The sequence below is a fragment of the Rhinatrema bivittatum genome, chromosome 4 (assembly GCF_901001135.1).
Source record: "Rhinatrema bivittatum chromosome 4, aRhiBiv1.1, whole genome shotgun sequence".
In the NCBI taxonomy this organism is placed as follows: domain Eukaryota; kingdom Metazoa; phylum Chordata; class Amphibia; order Gymnophiona; family Rhinatrematidae; genus Rhinatrema; species Rhinatrema bivittatum.
The window spans coordinates 119,354,333-119,374,264 of record NC_042618.1 but is presented as its reverse complement, the minus strand read 5'-3'; the positions used below and the strand labels follow the sequence as shown (position 1 = coordinate 119,374,264).

The window sequence follows — 19,932 nt, the reverse complement described above, 5'->3', positions numbered from 1 at the left end:
CATGGGTTACAAGAGGAGAGCACCATTTCCTAACAGCACCTCCTGCGAGATGGCTGGAATGGTAAGCTCCTGCTTGTACAAAGGCAGGCAAAGAGAGTGAGAGATGTGGCATTTTGAGTTGGAGTTTGGAGGAGTAGGAACTATTTTGTTTTCTGTGTTTTCCCTATTCCCAGGTGCTAGACCTCTCACGATCCTGACAACACAGAATAGGAAGGAGGCAGATACCTTTCCAGGACAAAACGTGTCCAGTAGGGTTCTCAAGTTAGGAGATTTCGGGAATTCATTTTTGGAGCTTTTTTTTTCCTGAGAATCCCTGCCTTAGGAAGGATAGGAGTAGAAAAGATCTGCTGACACCAACTCACCCCCCAGTGAATGGACAGGGGTGTCTCACCACAGGGGAGCCCCATTTTTGCTTTTTTTTTTTTTTTTTTTTTATGAAGATCTTTTCCTTTTGGCTTTGGAGGACGTTTTTGCTGCTACCCTTGCAGCCCAGTAGCTGGGGAAAGGAAAAGCAATGGTCTTTTCCTTGCTGCTTGGACCGTTGTCTAGAAAGATCTAAATTTACAATCTGTAAGAATGGTTTGTTCAACTGGAGACCCCCAACTAGAGTCTCTGCCTCAGGAGAAGGAGAGTAGGAAGTTTTCAGAACTTTGGGAACTCGGGTATTGTCTGGGAAGGGATTCCACCACATCTAAGAGAATCTCGCCTACCTGGGGATTCTTATCATTCCAAGCTCTGGAGGGTATGAACACCTCAGGACACAACATGGATAAAGGACCAGTATTAGAATAATTTTTGGACAGGGATGTAACTATAATCAAGTGTTTCTGGTGTCAGTTAATTAACTTGAAAGATTTGCAGTGAAGTTTGTTTGGAACACCCAGCCCAAGTGTCCAACCTTTTTATTTCGGTTACCTACACCTATCCAGTTTACACCCATAGAAAGAGTTATCCGCCTGTCCCTTGGGCTCTGGAGGTTTATTTCCTTTCACCCTCCACAACTGGACAATCCATGCCATGGGCCTGCACAGATTTACATTTACATTTATTAAATTTATGAATTGCCTAACTCAATAATTGGTCTTGGCGATGAACATCAAAACATAGAATTTACAAAACAACAAACTAATATAAAAGAAAACAATAAAATGACAGTTGTGATGCAGTACGACCTGGCCCGGGGCAGAAACAGCTGAGACACAGCCGAGCAGAAGCTAGTGGTACCAAACTTAGCCACCGGAGGGCGCTGAGGAAGGTAGCAAAGACTACACTTCCCAGGTTCCCCGAACCAACACCTGACCCCTGGCTGGAGCCTGAGCAGGAACAGGTGGAGGAAATTGGGACTGATCCCTATGACTCAGCATGCTCTATGGAGGCTGAAGAAGAGGGCGTGCCCCGTGGTGGACCTGGCCACAAAAGCCCGGCTCCTCGGAGTCTCTGGAGGAGGAGATGGAGGTAAGCTGGGGAGAGGAAAGCTCCAGCTGTTCCTCTATGGAGGTGGAATAACCAGGAGGTTGGGGGATGGTAAATCCTGTATTGCTGTATGGATGTATGAGACAGGCGGGAAGGGAATTGTGTTTTAAATGCTGTGTACCCTGGGGCTTGTAAGGACAACCCCGCATTAATATAAGGCTGCAGCTGCTGAGCTACAGCACCACATTAAACTCCTTATTGATTAAGATCCTTTTTCTGTGTACTGCTTGGGAGTGCCAGGACTGGGCCTGGCACTCTGACTAGAGGCTGTGAGGAGTCCATAGCAGCGCTATGCTTGAGCTGTGCAAGGGGACAAGATGTGTCATAGGAGCGAAGCCAGAGGCCTGAAGCCCAGCAAAGCCCCACAGCACGCTGAGCGGAGGGACCTGATCGTGACAAATGGTGGCAGCAGTGGGATCCTTGAAACTCGCTGACTGGAGGGCAGACCCAGCGGTCAACTACCTGTGCTTCTACTGACCTAGTGAAGGTAAAGGCGAAGGAGGGCGTCGGGGCAGGATTGCTCACTGAAGCAGGGGAGAAAACAGAAAAAAAAAAAAAGAAAAAAAAAAAGTCTTGCCACTTTAGTTTCTGGTAAGCGTCCAGAGCTAAGGGGTGGGACCTGAGGAGAAGTACGACTCTGCAAGAGCCGAAGGGGGCTGGTGTTGTACGGCCACACTTGGTGTTTTTTTTGTGTTGTTTCCAGGCATGGCGTCCGAGGAAGTGCTAAAATGGATGGCAACCCAGATGCAGCAGCAGCAAGAGGCCATGCAGCACATGATTCAGCGCATGATGGATCACCAGCAGCAGCAACAGCTCCCGTTGATCCAGATGTTGGAGGAGCAGCGCAAGGTCACCCAGCTCTGGGCCGCCCAGCAGGCTACTGGAACAGCAGGTACCCCACACCCGATGACTGGGACTGGCGGAGTAGGCCGGATGGACCTCATGCACGGTATCCACCTAGAGAAGATGGGTCCAGGGGATGACCCTGAGGCCTTCCTGGTCACGTTTGAACGGGTGGCTAGTGTGGCTGGTTGGCCCAGAGAACAATGGTCTGCCCGGTTGGCCCCTTGTTTAACAGGCGAGGCCCAAGCCGCCTATAGGGCTTTGGCCCCGGAGCAGGCCATGAACTATGCCTTGCTGAAGACAGCCATCTTGGACCGACTGGGTATAACCCAGGATTGGTATCGGCGCCAATTCAGGGAAACCTGGTTACAGCCGAAAGACAGACCTCGGGCCCTGGCCCAGCATTTGAAGGACCTCGCATATAGATGGCTAGAACCCGAAGGGAAAACGGTGACTAAGCTCATGGAGCTGATAGTGCTAGAACAGTATATAGGAGCACTACCACCTCCAATGAGGAGCTGGGTGATTCGCCAAGGAGCAAGTGGGCTCGAGAGGGCGATAGTGAATACAGAGAGATACTTGGAGGCAGAAGCAGCTATGGGAGGTGGCGCATCCTCCAACAAAGAGAAAGGGTCTAAAGGACCAGGTCTGAGCAAGGCAGGTAGTCAAGGGGTTGCAAGGAATCAGAGAGGTCCCTTACAGGTGCTCGGTGGAAGGGGTGGACCGCAGGAAGAGACAGGCCCAGGACGGGAGGCGGGGGTAAGGCCGGCCCCAGGGCGATGTTTCCATTGTGGGGGAGCTGGGCACTTCAAAAGGGAGTGTCCACGCTTAGCTACCGCATATGCCCACCCACCGGAGCGAAGGGAGGAAGCAGTATCCAGAGACCCGAATCCCTACTTTCAGCAGGTTCGGGTTAATGGTCAGCCAGTGCAGGCCTTAATAGACACTGGCACTAATCAGGCACTGCTCTCTAAGAAACTGGCTGTGGCTTTGGGACTCAAGATGCCCCAAGCCCAAAAAGGGGAGGTGGTGATACGATGTGTACATGGTACGGCCGTTAGGTACCCGGTACATGAGGTACTGGTACGTTGGAGAACCCATGAGGACATTGTAGAGATAGCCATAGTGGAAGGATTGCCGGTGCCCCTCATTTTGGGGAGAGAGTGGAGGCACCTCGCGGAGGTGTTGGCGGGCAGGCAAACTTTGATAACCACAAGAGCCCAAGCCCAGACACAAGAGGTACGTGAGCATGAACCCCCTCTAGGAGAGATTTTTCCCTTTGAGGAGGGGGAGGTGGTGGAAACTCCCGGGGTTAGTCGTAAGCCCCGAGCGGAGAGAAAGAGGGAGAAGAGGAGACAGACTGGCCCAGAGGAAGGTGAGGACGAGGGGTCCACTAAAGAAATGATAGGCTCCCTGCTAGCACAGTTCCCAGAGTTTAAAGAGGAGCAGGTTAAGGACCCAGCCTTGAAGGTGGCCTGGGAAAAGGCTAAAGTATCTATACAACAGCTTGCTAATAAAGAGGCTATGATATACCCCTACTTTATGGTCCAGAAGGGATTACTGTACAGGGTAGAGGAAGGACTGCAGGGACAGGGACCGCATAAACAACTGTTAGTGCCCCTACGGTTTCAACCCGAAGTTATGTCACTGGCGCATGACCATCCCCTGGCCGGACATTTGGGCCTGCATAGCACCTTAGCCCGTGTCAAGCGGCGATTCTTCTGGCCAGGTATTTACAGCACAGTTAAGAAGTTTTGCAGCTCGTGCCCCAACTGTCAGTTGGTCGCCCCAAGGGCCCCCCCTAAGGCACCCCTGGTACCCGTGCCGGTAGTACATGAACCAATGGATCGGGTAGCGGTAGACATCATTGGACCGATAGAAAAAAGTAAACGCGGTCATCAGTATATTCTCGTGGTATTAGACTACGCGACCAGATTTCCGTGGGCCGTCCCTTTGAGGTCTACTGGGGCAAGGGTGGTAGCCCCGGAGTTGATAAGGATATTTTGCCAGTTCGGCTTTCCACGTGAACTACTGACAGACAGGGGTACCAATTTTATGTCCCGGGAATTAGCAGGCCTATGGGCCCAGTTCGGTATTAAACATATACGAACTTCAGCGTACCACCCCCAGACTGATGGGTTAGTGGAGCGCTATAATCAAACCCTGAAGTCCATGATGCGCAGTTGTCTAGAAAAAGATGCTAGTAATTGGGATCGCCTCATCCCATTCTTGTTGTTTGCCTCCAGGGAGGTGCCCCAAGCTTCCACAGGGTTCTCACCTTTTGAACTTATTTTTGGGAGACAACCCCGGGGTCTGCTCGATGTCATACACGAGCAGTGGACAGGGGCTGAGGCGGAACCTCAGGACATCATAAGTTACATTGGGGGTATTAGCCAGCATGCTGAGACTGCCCTGGGTTTGGCCAAGGAAAATCTCGAGCAGGCTCAAGAAAGGCAAAAGACCTACTACGACCGCGGGGCTAGGGACCGGGAATTTCAAGAGGGAGATCAGGTCTTAATATTGGTGCCTACGTCCCCTAACAAACTTTTGGCCAAGTGGAAGGGCCCAGGGACAATTTTAAGGCGCCTGGGGCCCCTAAATTATCAAGTCAAGGTAGGACTTAAGCGACCCCAGGTGTATCACGTCAATTTGCTGAAACCTTGGGTAGAGAGGCAAAGTATGTCCGCGGATACGATATCCGAGGAAGAGGTGGATTTAGGTCCACAAGTAAGGGAACTTAGTAAAAAAGTCGAGGTCCCGATAGGAGAGGAGCTAACTCCCAGGCAAAGAGCCCAAATACAGGAGATAGTTGAACAGGCCAAGGACGTGTTCTCCCCGTTGCCAGGACGAACCACGCTAATCACGCATGAGATAACAACACCGCCAGGACAGGTGGTTAGGAGGAGGCCCTATCGCCTCCCTGAAGCCATGCAGGATGAGGTTAGAAGGCAGGTTGAGGAGATGTTGCAACTGGGGGTCATCGAAGAGTCCAGTAGCGCCTGGTGTAGCCCCATTGTCCTGGTGCCTAAGCCAGATGGAACTTTACGTTTCTGTATAGATTTCCGGTTGGTTAACGCGATATCCACTTTTGATGCCTACCCCATGCCACGAGTTGACGAACTAGTAGAGAGGCTGGGACGGGCTCAGTATTTAACCACCCTGGACCTGACCAAGGGATATTGGCAGATTCCCTTGGCCAAGTCCTCGCGAGAGAAAACAGCGTTTGCTACCCCAGCAGGGCTGTTTCAGTTCGTGCGTATGCCGTTTGGACTGCAAGGAGCTGCGGCTTCTTGTCAGCGCCTCCTAAACCTGGTGTTACGCCCCCATATAGCATATACAGCGGCCTATATGGACGACGTCATTATATACTCCACTGAGTGGGAATCACATCTAAAAAGGGTTAGAGCAGTACTGCAGTCGCTTAGGGATGCGGGGTTGACGGCCAACCCGGCTAAATGTAGGATTGCCCAACGAGAGGTTAAATACCTAGGACATCTGGTGGGGCGAGGGTTGGTGAAACCCTTGCTGGATAAGGTGGAGTGCATTCGGGATTACCCGCTGCCCGAGACCCAGAAGCAGCTCCGAGCCTTTTTAGGGCTCATTGGATATTACAGACGGTTCATACCACACTTTGCCGATCTGGCCACCCCTTTAAATGACATGTTAAGGAAGGGGACCCCAAACAAGTTGCGGTGGGGCCCACTGGAGGTAGAGAGGGTGGAGAGACTTAAACGGGCCTTGTGCCGAGATCCCGTGTTGAAGGCGGTTGACTTCACGTTACCATTTCTGTTACAGACGGATGCCTCAGGGTGTGGGTTGGGGGCAGTTCTCTCCCAAGTGGACAAAGGGGAGGAACACCCGGTCTTGTACCTTAGCAGGAGACTTCACCCCCATGAGGAAAAATATGCCACTATTGAGAAAGAATGTCTAGCCGTTAAGTGGGCTATTGAAACACTAAAATATTACCTGGCGGGACGCCCCTTTGTGTTAGTGACGGACCATGCACCCTTAAAATGGTTGCACGTCATGAAAGAGTCCAATGCCCGATTAACCAGGTGGTATCTTACCCTCCAAACCTATCGCTTTGAGGTTAGACACAGAGCTGGTAGGGATCATGTTAATGCTGATTTCCTTTCCCGGTTGGGGGAGAAGACTGGAACTCGGGTGAGGAGTTCCAGGGTTTTTAAAAGGGGGGGGGTGTGTGATGCAGTACGACCTGGCCCGGGGCAGAAACAGCTGAGACACAGCCGAGCAGAAGCTAGTGGTACCAAACTTAGCCACCGGAGGGCGCTGAGGAAGGTAGCAAAGACTACACTTCCCAGGTTCCCCGAACCAACACCTGACCCCTGGCTGGAGCCTGAGCAGGAACAGGTGGAGGAAATTGGGACTGATCCCTATGACTCAGCATGCTCTATGGAGGCTGAAGAAGAGGGCGTGCCCCGTGGTGGACCTGGCCACAAAAGCCCGGCTCCTCGGAGTCTCTGGAGGAGGAGATGGAGGTAAGCTGGGGAGAGGAAAGCTCCAGCTGTTCCTCTATGGAGGTGGAATAACCAGGAGGTTGGGGGATGGTAAATCCTGTATTGCTGTATGGATGTATGAGACAGGCGGGAAGGGAATTGTGTTTTAAATGCTGTGTACCCTGGGGCTTGTAAGGACAACCCCGCATTAATATAAGGCTGCAGCTGCTGAGCTACAGCACCACATTAAACTCCTTATTGATTAAGATCCTTTTTCTGTGTACTGCTTGGGAGTGCCAGGACTGGGCCTGGCACTCTGACTAGAGGCTGTGAGGAGTCCATAGCAGCGCTATGCTTGAGCTGTGCAAGGGGACAAGACGTGTCATAGGAGCGAAGCCAGAGGCCTGAAGCCCAGCAAAGCCCCACAGCACGCTGAGCGGAGGGACCTGATCGTGACACAGTATAATACATCATAATAATAAAATTCTGAATAAAATACAATAAAATATCATAAAAGTTTAAAAATAAAATGTGAAATTAAAAATAACAAAGCTTAAACAAAAAAGTCTTAAGTAGCCCTCTAAAGTTCTTGACTGAGTCACATTGACGAATCTCTATAGGGAGAATATTCCAAAAAACTGGGCCAGCAATTGAAAAGGAGCACTCTCGAGTGATGTGTAATCATGCAACTTGAGGAGATGGAACATCTAGTAAGCCCCGCTAAGAGGAGTGCGAAGTTCTTGAAGGTTGGTACAATTTCATGATGGCATTAGCCCATGGGCCTGACTGATCATTGATTGACTGTGAACAGGGATTTATCCCTGGGACTGAGTGTGACCCTTGTCTTTCCAGATAATTCCAGAAGAGGGGCTACATATGTTACAGTTGCTCTGGTGGTAGACTGTGTGTCTGTTACCCCCATGCTCTCTTCTCCAACAATATCTCACTCCTCCTTCACTCCCCAAGCTCAGCTTCAACCTCTGCACTTCCCCACTTCCTCCATGTTTTCTCCCCTGTCTGTCACCGTGTGGCTGCTGGCACCTGGCAGGACAGACAGCAATTGGGTGCTTGAGAAGGAGGGTTAGGGTAGCAAAACAAACCAGAACCAAAGGAAGAATTGTACATGCATGGCTGCTACCTCCTCTGTGACCTCTGCTGGTGGGGCCTGGGGATCCCATCAGCTCCGTTTGCTACAGCTGCCGGATCTTCCATGTATTTGGTTATTGGGGTTTGGGGGTCCCTAAGGAATGTGGCAAATGGCGTCCCTGTTGCCCCAGTGTGGCAACTTAATTTACAAAAGGGCTATGATTTACAGATGGAAAGGCATATTTTGCTAAACCTCTGTCTTCTTTAAGAATCCAGACAAAAAACATCTGGACCAGTAGTGATTTTATTTAACCTGTAGTATCAACCTGACATTACTAAAAGAATATAGTCAATTATACAGTAATGCAAAGATACATTTAAAAAGACAATGACACATTCAGATGTGTCATGATATGTCTTGTTAATTCAACTGAATGAGATTGAAGTGATAGGAGGTGCATTTGTGAGAGAAATCATAGTCACAGGGAGTGTAACTTGCCTCATCAATGTATGTATTCAACAAGAAAGAATGTGACAGTAAAAATGAAGCTAAAGTTTCTTCATCTCTTGACATTTTTGTTTTTAGGAGGATTCTGACCACATATGGTTCATCCTAAAAAATTTAAAATGTGCACTTTTCTTTGCCTGCTTTCATATATGATATTTGTTCATATATATGCTTTTCTTAGAATTAGTACCCTTTACCTGTTATACAGGGACCTTAATTTGTGCACCAGTTATCAAGATACAGCACTATATATGCTACTAATGCCGGTTCTGTCCATTGATCCTATCAAGTAGGGAAATCTATGGTGTCCACTGTATCTTACCATCCCAGCTGGTTAGGTGAGAGGACAGAGTTCAACGCCAGCACAGTATTTTCTGTGCCAAAATGCTGTCCCCTAATCAGCTTTCCATTCCTTCTTCCTAAATTATAGATATTCTCTGCTAAAAATGGAGGAGTTGAGAGACTGAATTGCCTGCAAGGCAGTAAGAAGTGTGGATCATGTTTCAGATATATGCATTTGTTCCCTTATTGGTGAGGTCACCAAGATGGCAGGTCCTTTTCAGTTTTTTTACCAGACTTTTTTTGTTCCTAGTCTGAAACCATTTCTGATGATTCCGGTCATTCAGTATCAGCAGAATAATTTTTTTTTCTAAATTGCAGGGAAAGAAGGCAGAATTTGCCGTCACTGGAGTTTTGGTCCCAGTTAAGTAATGACCAGGAACACTATTCTCTTACCTACCAGCCAGTAATGGTAGCACAAAGACCTCCATGTGCTATTTCAGGAAAGCCAAGCTGCCACTCCCATCCCTATGTCTATGCCAAACTCTTACTGTAACACCAGTTGCGCCCATGCCCCCTGCTGAAACACAATAGATACCATGTGACAGGCATGAGCACAGACAGCAGTGTTAGAAACACAGAGCAGCCAAAGAACAAACGAATGCGCAGAGGCAAAAAGGGATGGAGGAGGAGGAAGACGGAAACAGGAAGGAGGAGGAGAATGGAAAGAAGAATGATAGTGTTAGTTGAGGGGACCAAGTACTACACCTTTCTGCAAACTCATATCCACCATGTGTGGGTCCATCAGCTCAATGAAGAAATCCTTGTTTTTCTCATACTCCTCGTCATCAATTATTTTGATCTGAATTGTTTTGCTGTGAATGGAAAAACAATAAATGTCACAAGGAGAGGGAAAGAAGGGAGCAGGAAGAGGAAAAAGCAGGAGGAAAAGAAAAAAAAATGAGGTCATAGTTCACTCTCCAGTAGAACTTGGGAGCTTAAAAGGCTCTCAAATAGATTGATGTTCTCTGTTTTGCAAAGGGAATTCGCACTGGAATATGCAAGATTTCAAACAAGGGAGTCTTTAAAATGAGGGAAATTCTCATTCTTCCTGAACTCAAAAGGGCATTGGCAACCAAAATAAGCATTTAAAGATCCCTGCGCAGAAGGGTCCATATTCAAAGCTATTTAACTAGATAACTCACAAGTTATCTAGCTAAATAGTGAATTTTGAATATTCCCCTTTCTTATCCGGCTACACGTTAGCCGAATAAGTCATTATCTGGCTAATATTTAGCCCTAACAAGAAAGGGGTGTGTTCCACTGCAGGGACGAGTTAGTTAAACAAGTTAATCGGCTGTCTGTAGATATACGCGAGAGCAGGTCTAATGTTATCTGGGAATGTGTTTTCCAGATAACTTGAGCTTGACCATCTATATTCAAAAGAATATAGCCGGTTACAAAGCAGTGGCCTAATAAAAAAAAAAAAAAAAGGTTGGTGTGTGGGTCTAGTTGTCCAAATCCATGCTCACCATCTCCTCACTCAATGGTGAAAAGAAGGTGTCTGTCAGCCCGAGACTCCATCCTCCAATCCTCTCCAGAGCTCCCATGCCACATTCTCCCTCCCCATCTCTCTTACAAAGCGGCTCTATCCTATCCCTCCCTCCCACCTGCATCTTGCTGGTACCTTTAAAATTGGACAGTTTTCAGCCCAAATCGCTGTAGCAGCTTACTGCAACCCAGGCCTGGCATTTCTAGCTTAGGGGAGCTATGCTGGTAGCAAAGCTACAGTCTGGGCTGAGGATTGTACCATGTTAAGGTACTGGCAGGATGTAGGGGGGTAGGGTTGGGGTGAAGGTGAAGGTGAGAGGATGGGGTCACTTAAAAAAAAAAAAAAAAAAAAAAGGAACTGGGAAAGGGGTGAAGGGAGGGGGAGAAGGTGGCGTCTCAGCTCAAACTATTTTTTTTTTTTATTCCTGGAGAGTTTCAGGGGTGGAATCTCAGTCTGGCAGGCGCCTTCTTTTCACCATTGAGTGGGGTGCATGAATTTAGGCTGCCAACTTTTTTTTTTTTTTTTTTTTATTATCAGGCCATTGCCACTCAACCAGCTATATTCTTTTGAATATAGCTGGTTAAGCTAAAGTTATCCGGGAAAACAAGGTTTTAGAATATTTGGTCTCAGAGTGTTTTGGCTGTGCTTAATTTTTTTCCAAAAACAGTCAGTTCTATCTATCTATCTATCTATGTATATATATATATGATTACCTAAAATGACCTACAATACTGTATATTAAATATGGCAAATCTTCACTACTTAGAAAAGTCATGAAATGTAATATCTTTCTGAATCACAGCAAATCAAGTATATTTTTGGGGGTTACTTTTCAATAGAGCAGGTAACTGCAGAGGTACATGTGAACTTCTGGGCTTCCATGAAACAAGTCAGTTTCAAGCACAAGCTTGAATATCAGGTAGTCAGAAGCATGCAAATAGTCTTACATGTCTCAGAATAATGGAGTCAGTTTCAGCCCCCATTAGTGGCATGCCTACAACGTGTATATATTTTGGGAAGTTAAATATTCTGTACGTACAAAGTTTCCAAACATGCCTTTGAAACATCCCCGGAATGCTTCTTTTATTTCAGGTCAAAGGATTTTTAGCCACTTAAGAGCGTAAATCATGAAATTATATGTGCACTCCCAAGTGGCTAAAAACCCTCTCTCTCACACACATGGCTGACCTATCCAAGTAAAAGGCACCGAAGCCTTTGAAAAGGCATTCCTTCTTTATGTTAAACTGATTTTAAAATTCCTTTTCTAATTAAATGCCTTTTGGGGCCTAAAGGGAGTTAACGATATCCCTTCAGTGACAGCTGTACATTTAGAAGGCAATTTTTAAAAGCCTTCTAAATGGGTAAGTGCCGATATTACATGGGCAGAAAGGGCAGTCTGAAAATTGCCCATCCTTGGTCCAGCTAAAATTATGTATGGGGCTCTATAACACTCACACTTTTACCCGCATTAGCAGGGGGCTCTTTCAGAGGCGTGTTTAGATCAGGAATGGAAAATAATGCCCGCAGATTGCACTTTCAAATCTATGCACGTTATTTCTCCCTGGAAAATCTACCCCCAGAAAAAGAGGTTGCAAATTTCAAAAGTGCAATTTTCAAAGTGCAAGCATTTGCATTCTTTCCCTTTGAAAAATGATGCAAAGGTTTTGCATAAAAAGTACCTGCAGACTGTGTAGCAATGCAGGACATTTGGACATTTCCCTTGAAGAGTGTCCTCTTAGCTGAGTTAAGGGCGAGCAGTTTTCAGACAGCCCTTTTAAACGGGTAAATTGCCACTTACCCTGGTGAATGGCTGCTGTGGTACATTGCTGTGGAATTTCATTGCATTAAATAGTTACTAAGTGATGGTCTTGTGATATACATCATCACTTACCATAGCTACATTTTCAACTGCATTGAATTGTTACTGTACTGCTTCATAATTAATAAACCACACATTTCTATATCACGAAAGTATTTGTGGATGAGAAACTTAAAGTATTGAAGGCTCCACTAGCTATTATCAAGTGGCAGACCAAGCACAGAAACCACAGGAGCCCTTGCATAGTCAAAGTTCATCCCAAGGAAGTGGAAGTCTACAACTATGAAGTTGGTTCACATTACTAATACTCATTGCTCTATGGCAAGTATCCTAGAACCACTGACAGTAGGGATATGTACAGAAAATAAATGTGGTTCTGTTCATTATTTCAGTTCAGTTGTCATTTTTGTTTTGTTTGTTTTAGTTCCCAAGTTAATCCATTTATTTCCTTGTCATGCCATTTGTTTCTATTAAAGTCAATGTGGGAAGCAATACATTCTATTTTGGACTCTCACACTGGGTATTTCTATCCAAGACTAATGAACTTGCAGCAGGCATCAGCAGCAAAGGGAATAGCCCTCCAAAGCACTAAGCGTGGGAGAAAGTGGCATGGACAGTCCAAGGAAATGTGAGTGAGGAAAAGCAAATTGAACAGCTCAAGGCACAGTCAGAGGGGCAAAGCATATAAACAGTGGCGAGAATACCCAATGGCACAGTGAGAGGGACAAAGTGGTACCAGTAGTGGTATGAGAGATGGTCAAGGTAGTACAGTGTCATGAACATCTGGAGGCACCAAAAGAGGCAAAGGGCACTGACAACAGTGGCAATAACAGCCCCAAGGAACCATAAGAGGGGAAAAGGGCACTAACAGCATGAAGACCTTAAAGTCCCAAAAGAGGGTTAAGGACACCAAAAGTGGCATGAACAGCCCAAGTTACTATGAGAGGGGCAAAGTAGCATACAAAGTGGTATGAAGATCTCAAAGTACCCAAAGAGGGGAAAGCAGCACAAATTGAGGCATGAACACCCCCAAGGTATAGAGTGAGGGAAATGGCAACAACCACAATGACATAAAAACCCTGAGGCTAAGAGTGAGGGTATAGAACTGAGAGGGGATGGCATCAATACACCCAGATACAGAGTGCAGACTGAGGCAGCAAAAGGAGTGATGCCAATACAGCTTGATGTGGAACCAAGGTAGAGGCAGTGCAGGAGGGGCAGGTCAAGCAGCAACTCTGCCAAACAACACATCAAGGTACTGAACCAGAAGAGAGGCAGGGCGTAAGGAGCAGGCCGAGCAGTGGCAGCTAGATTGATAACAAGTGCTGAGGGCAAAATCTGTGGGCATTGGTTTGGTATAGCTTTGCACTCAGACCTGCTGCTTGCATGGAAATTCAAAGTTATCCAGCAGAGGAAAGTTAAAGGAGATCAACTTTTCCACCAACTCTGGTCCAATCATGAATGATGTGGACTCACAGTGTCCCTTGTCATTGAGAATACATGTTCACCAAGCATGCTGGCTGGTGAGCAGGAAAGGAAATGCTGGGTGACTTTCATGATATCTGGCCAGACTGTAGCCTTCTATGCCCAATATGACAATGGGACCGTGTCCATGAACTCGATTGACAATGGGACCGTGTCCATGAACATGATTGAAATTTGTGCATGGCTCTTTTGCTAGAGGCGGGGGAATATTGTTTCCAACCACTGAAGCCTGTGCCAGGAGAGCTTGGTGTATGGTCACCACAGGGAGGGGTGGTAAATAAAAATAGGAGAGGAAGTGGTAGCTTTCAGGATGCTGCTGATGCTGACAGTAATGCGTGGGGAGTCTGCTGTTTCCTATGCTACATTCCTACTGCCTCTGGCACTGTCATTCTTGCATTCTAGCCACCAGCTTCTCCTTTCAGTATACTAGAGTGTGAAACTGGAAGGCGATATTCCTTTTCACCCATGGGTCACACAGGGCGGCCAGCATTTCATTTCATTTATTTAAACTTAATATCCTGCTTGATAAAATGTATCCCGCTTAATAAAACATGCTACCCAAGCAGTGGTACAATAAAAACAATCATAATTTCCAAGAAAAATAAATACAACATAAAACAGCAATTGTGACAATACCAAACTCATCATAAATTAAAGCAATATAAAAAATCCCTTCAAAATAACACAAACCACAGCCCAATCATCAAACTAAGATCATTATTACATGCCATTATTGGGCTGTCAAAAGTCAATACATCAAAATAGACTGAAAAATCAAACATCAAATTAAATGTTATCAAATGCCTTATTAAACAACCAGGACTTCACTGATTTTCTAAACTTTAAGCAATCAGAAATGGAGCAAATATCAAAAGGTAGAGCATTCCAAAGTGAAGGAGTTTGCAAGTCAAATGATTCTCTGATGGATTCCAACAGATAATGGGAAACCAGCTTGAGAAGAGCACAACATACGTAACAGAATATATGTAATTAACAATTTAGATAAATAAGATGGTAAACCAGTTCAAAGAGTATGATAAATAATGCTTAACACTTTGAATCAAATTCTAAAAACTGGTAACTAATGTAACTGTTTTAAGGCTAAGAATATATTGTGATATTTACAAATCGAAGGCACTTCAACTGAATATTAGAAACACCAAGGAAAAGAGAATTACAATAGTCTATTTTTTAAATTACAAAATCATGTATTACAGATTTTAAATGCTTTGCATCCTAACTGGGTGAGGGATTTGATTTTTGATTTGCTGCAACAAGGAGAACTTTAGTAACAACACCTCTGGTGCCAGTGCTTGTTCCTGCTGGAAACCCTCTTTCTCCTCCAGGATATTGATTCTGGGGATGATCTCATCCAGAATGGCTGTTGTTGAACTCAGATCTTCCATGGTATCCTTGAAGTACTTCATGACTTGTACCACCTGCATCATGTACAACTAATCCTGATGCCCTAGAGGGAAGTCTACACCAACCTCAGCATCCACACAAGACTCACAAAAGGGTGGTAAAAAAAAGCATGGTTTTACCAGAAGTAGATCTTGTCAGGTGAATCTTATCAATGTATTTGTCTAGGTGACGAAAGAATTGGATCAGATGTAATGTACTTGGATTTCAGTAGGACCTTTGACATGGTATGTGTATCAGTAATAGATATCGCTTAGGGCCTTGGTACAAGTGATTAATACATTTTAATTAATACAAATATGATTCAATATAAGCAACTTATAAATAAACCGAGTGCCCCAGATATGGGCCCTAAAGAGACTGATTGAGTTAGAAACTGGTTGACTGGGAGATGACAAAGGATAGTGGTAAATGAGGTCCACTCCTAGGAGAGAGGTGTTACTAAGGGTGTGCTGCAAGGATCCATTCTAGAACTGGTTCTTTTCAACATTTTTGTAAGTGATATTGCATAAGGACTATTAGGAAATCTTGTCTTTTTGCGGATGATACACAGGAAGTTGCAGACAATTTGAGGAGGGATCTAGCAAAGCTTGAGGAATGGCCTAAAGTCTGGCAGCAAAGATTTAATGGTAAAAAATGCATTCTTGCATTTGGGCTGCAGAATCCCAAGGGTGCAGTAATGTATATGGATTAGATTTTTCTAATCAGAAAACAAGAGTGGGAGCCGGAGATGATCATATCTGATGATCTCAAGGTGGCCAAACAGGTTGATCACAATAAAAGCCAGAAAGATGCTTGAGTCAGTGAAGAATGGTCAACAAAAAAAGGAAGTGATACTATGTACAATTCTGGATACCTTATCTTCAAAAGGATATAAACCAAATGGAGTCAGCGCAGATGGTGGCTTCAAAAACTGGTCAACAGTCCTCACTGTAAAATGAATGGTGAGAGACTTAAAGATCTAAGCATGCATACCCTAAAGGAAAGGTAGCATATGGGAGGCATGATGGAGACATTTAAATACTTCCACAGTATCAGTGCACAGGAGGTTCTGGGTCATGGGATAAAGATGAAAGGTGGTAGACTCAGGAGTAATTTAAGGAAATATTTCTTTACAGAAAGGGTGGTGGATGTATGGCACAGCCCCCCAGTGGAGGTAGTAGAGGCAAGGGCAGTATCTGAATTCAAGAAAGCAAAGGACAAGCACAGAGGATCTCTGAAGAAGTGGTAGGAATTGTAGACATGAGCACTGGTATAGATGGGCAGTCTAGATAGGCTGTATGGTCTTTTATGAAGAAAAATCATGATGCAATTATCTGAGTTGCAGAAGTAAATATGAATTCTTCTTTCGCCCATTGTGCCATCAGATATGAATGGTGAATTATCCCTAGTATCTTAGGTGTGCAGTTGAAGAAGGGGCATGTTCAAAATCTGTGTACAGTGGCATATGTGATAGAAATATGAATGTATGTAGGGTACTGCCAAGAACTCTAAATATTTAATGTGGATATATCATGCTTTTCAACATTAACATAGGTATGCAGTATCACAGTAAATGCACTTTGGTATCTAAATGGATCTGGTGATAGATTGTCATGTGGATTTATGCTATTTGGACAGACTGTTAATGGTCAGTAGCAGTCTCTCTTAGATATTTTATCCAGTTTTATTTGTCTGTTTATGAACATTTGATATTATGTCTTTTCCCAAAGTTGGTCTCAAGGTGGATTATAATAAATTAAATGAACAAAGGCATTAGAAGAGTTTACAATCAGATTAGAATTTGCTATTAGCTTAGCATTGGGATCCAGCAAAGGAAAACATTTGTTAATAGTTTCAAGACTCATTTGTGTCCCTGTTGAGAGAAGTTGGGAGGAGTATTCAAGAGCTTGTTTATTGATGCATTTGAAGACAAAGCATAGAATTTTAAATTGTATCCTTCTTTTTACTGGGAGCCAGTGGTAGACAGAACTCAGCCCATTAAAGGAAGACAACTAAACAACTAACGGATTCAGAACTATGGAAAGTACCATTGACCTTTTCTAAAAATAGGTCATAATGCCTTCCAGTCAGGCTTGAAATGAACTCTAGCCAATTAAAGTCTAACAATGAAATCTGATATAGCAGGGCATCCTTGTGGTCAGTAGAACCTAATCACGGAATGACAGCAACTCACTCAGGAATTTGAAAGGCCTGGCCACAGGAATGCCAATCAAACAGGTGTCTAAGAACCTGTTAACTAATGAGACATCCAGCACTAGAACTGTGTAGGCAAAAAAAGTCATTCCATTTCATTTAATTTGGGGGTCTAATTCCATGTCATTCAGAAGGTGTCTTGAGAGTTTTTTCATTTTTTTAGGTGTAAATATAGCACACACTATTTCTGAATAACGTGTGCTTTTCAGAAACTATGCGCACTAAAATCAACAGAAAATAAAACACAACATTTCATGATTTTTCCTATCATTTTGTTTTAAAAAAGAGATGAACAAATATAGACAATGTCATTGCCATTATTTATGCTGTTTCATATGAAAGTACATTTCTGTTCAACATTAAACAGCAGCCATTCATGACCCAAATACCAATAATGATAGACTAAGCTCTGTCCATGATGACCACATACAAAACTACAAACATCGGTGCTCAAATTAGGGGGATGTTATCAGGCAACAGGAAGTGCTGAGAGAGAAGACATTGCAGAGAGGGTCCTGACAATGCCAAGACATGCCCCACTTAAAACTTAATTGGTCAATGAATTCTGAAGCAGTTGAACTTCAGGTGATATACAGTAGATCTTAGATGGGAGAGTTAGATATTTCTGTTGTGGGAAAGTTAACCAGCTTCATGAGGTAGCATTGAAGATATAAGGTTTGTAATAAAGTCTTGGTGTGACTTCCTAGTCAATTTGCATTTAGGAAGGAATCCAGGAGTAGAAGAAGTGTTTCAAAATGGATTGTCTTTACACAATGAGAGGTGGAGCTATTATAATTAGTTTACATCTATACTAAACATGTGCACAGTACAAGCGTCTGTTTGAGGTATGACACAGAGGGACAGATTTTAAAAGCCCTACGCTCGTAAATCCAGGTGGATTTACATGTGCCGGGACTATTTTCAAAGGGCCCAGCGGCGAGCGTAAAGCCCCGGGATGCATGTAAGTCCCGGGGCTTGAAAGAAATGGGCGGTCCGGGGGCATGGCCAGAGGCCTCTGTATGGCAGCTGGGCCGGGGGATCACGCGCTGGCACTTGGCCGGCGTGCGCAAGTTAGGCAGGTGTAACTTCCACAACTAAGGTAAGAAGGGGGTTTCGGGCTGGGGGGGGGTGGGACAGGAAGGGGAAGGGAGGGGAAGGTGGGGGGGGGAAGGAAAGTTCCCTCCGAGGCTGCTCCGATTTTGGAGCGGCCTCGGAGGGAACAGGGAAAGCCAGCTGGTCTCCCCGAGGGCTCGACGCGCGCAAGTTGCACTAGTGTGCACCCCCTTGTGTGCATCGACCCCTGATTTTATAACATTCGTGCGGCTGTGCGAGCATGTTATAAAATTGGGCATACATTTGTGCGCGCCGGGTAGCGCACACAAATGTATGCCGCGTGCATACGTTGTTAAATATTCCCCAGAGGGAATAAAGCTGTCAATAAAAGCAAAAGAAGGCATAGATTAGGATAAAAGAGATAATATGAATGTTGTATAGCATCCTGTCACTATTTTAGAAATCACAAGTTGTTTTTAAAAGGTAAGTTCTGCTGACCTGAAAAAAGTGTCACTGGCTCCTTTAAAATTTTCATTTGCATGGAAAATTTTAGGAAGTGACTGAAAAATTGAACAAGTCTTTTATAAAAAAAAAAATGAAAAGTTAAATACATTTTTTTGGGTGGGGGGATTTTTTGGATAAAATTAAAAAATGTACATTTGTTAGAGGAAGAATTCCTGTTTTTTTGCTAGAATGGAAGCTATATAACTATAACCCAGAGTTATATCTATCTTGGGTAAATACAAGATTATTTGGGTCTGAAGATTCCCAGAGGTGAATGAAAGGCATGATGAATAATTTTCTGTAGGTTTTAGAGCAGTGGTTCTCAACCTTTCTAATGCCGTGACCCCGAAATACAGTTCCTCATGTTGCGGTGACCCCTTGCCCCGCCCTTGCCCCGCCCTCGCAGGGCGAGGGCGGGGTGAGGGTGGGGCTTTGGTCATATGGGGGGCGGGGTTATGGATGGGGTTGGATTTTAGTGCATACTTATTTATTATGACATTTATAAACAGAACCACCATTCCTCATAAAACAATAAAATTAAGAAACATAAAGCATCAGTTATAATAGTAAAACCATACTAATAAAAGAATATTTTAAAATTACTGATAAATAGAATTTCTATTAATTAAAATCATATACATTTTTTATAATTTCCCAAACACCAATAATATTTCAAAACAGCACATATATCAATAACACACAATAATTAAAACTAATAAGGATTTTAAAAAGCCCCTGCTGTCCATACATGGGAGCTCTTGATTTCCAGTCACCCTGATATTGTCGAGGATTAGGAGGTTATCCTCTCTCTCTCACACATACTCTCACATGTCCATTCTCTCTCATACATACACTGTCACATACATACACATTCATGCTCTTATACCCACCATAACCTCTCGCTCTCACAGACACTGATACACCCTCAGTGTGTAAGACACTCTCCCCCCCCCCCCCCCACTCACACACACTCTTACTCCCTGGATTTTCTCATACACACATGCTCTCACTCTTACTGGCTCCCTCACAACCTCAGAGCCTCTCAGATAAACTCTATGCAGCAGAAATAATGCTGAATGTTGAGAATTGTGTTATGCAGACTAATCTGGAAAATGCACTAATTTCTACATGAGTCATAATGAATCAGTCCTCAGCTGCAGGCATCAATTGATTATCCTGGCTCCCTTTATGTTTGCCAAATACAGTTCATGTGTAACAGCAATCCTAATTCTCCACCAGATCAAGCTGATTTCAC

The 19,932-nt window shown here is 44.7% G+C and overlaps 1 protein-coding gene across 5 annotated transcripts in view; it reads right to left on the bottom strand.

Moving 5' to 3' along the window:
- SLC8A3 (solute carrier family 8 member A3) overlaps nucleotides 1-19,932 on the bottom strand; it is a 476,729-nt gene that overhangs the window by 127,551 nt on the left and 329,246 nt on the right. For 2 of the 5 annotated variants that reach the window (XM_029598768.1, XM_029598770.1), the window contains exon 3: nucleotides 9,415-9,521. The exons of the other annotated variants lie outside the window; for them this stretch is intronic. In XM_029598768.1, the coding sequence (XP_029454628.1) occupies nucleotides 9,415-9,521 (107 nt within the window). The remainder of the gene's footprint in view (nucleotides 1-9,414; nucleotides 9,522-19,932) is intronic. 5 annotated transcript variants of the gene reach the window in all.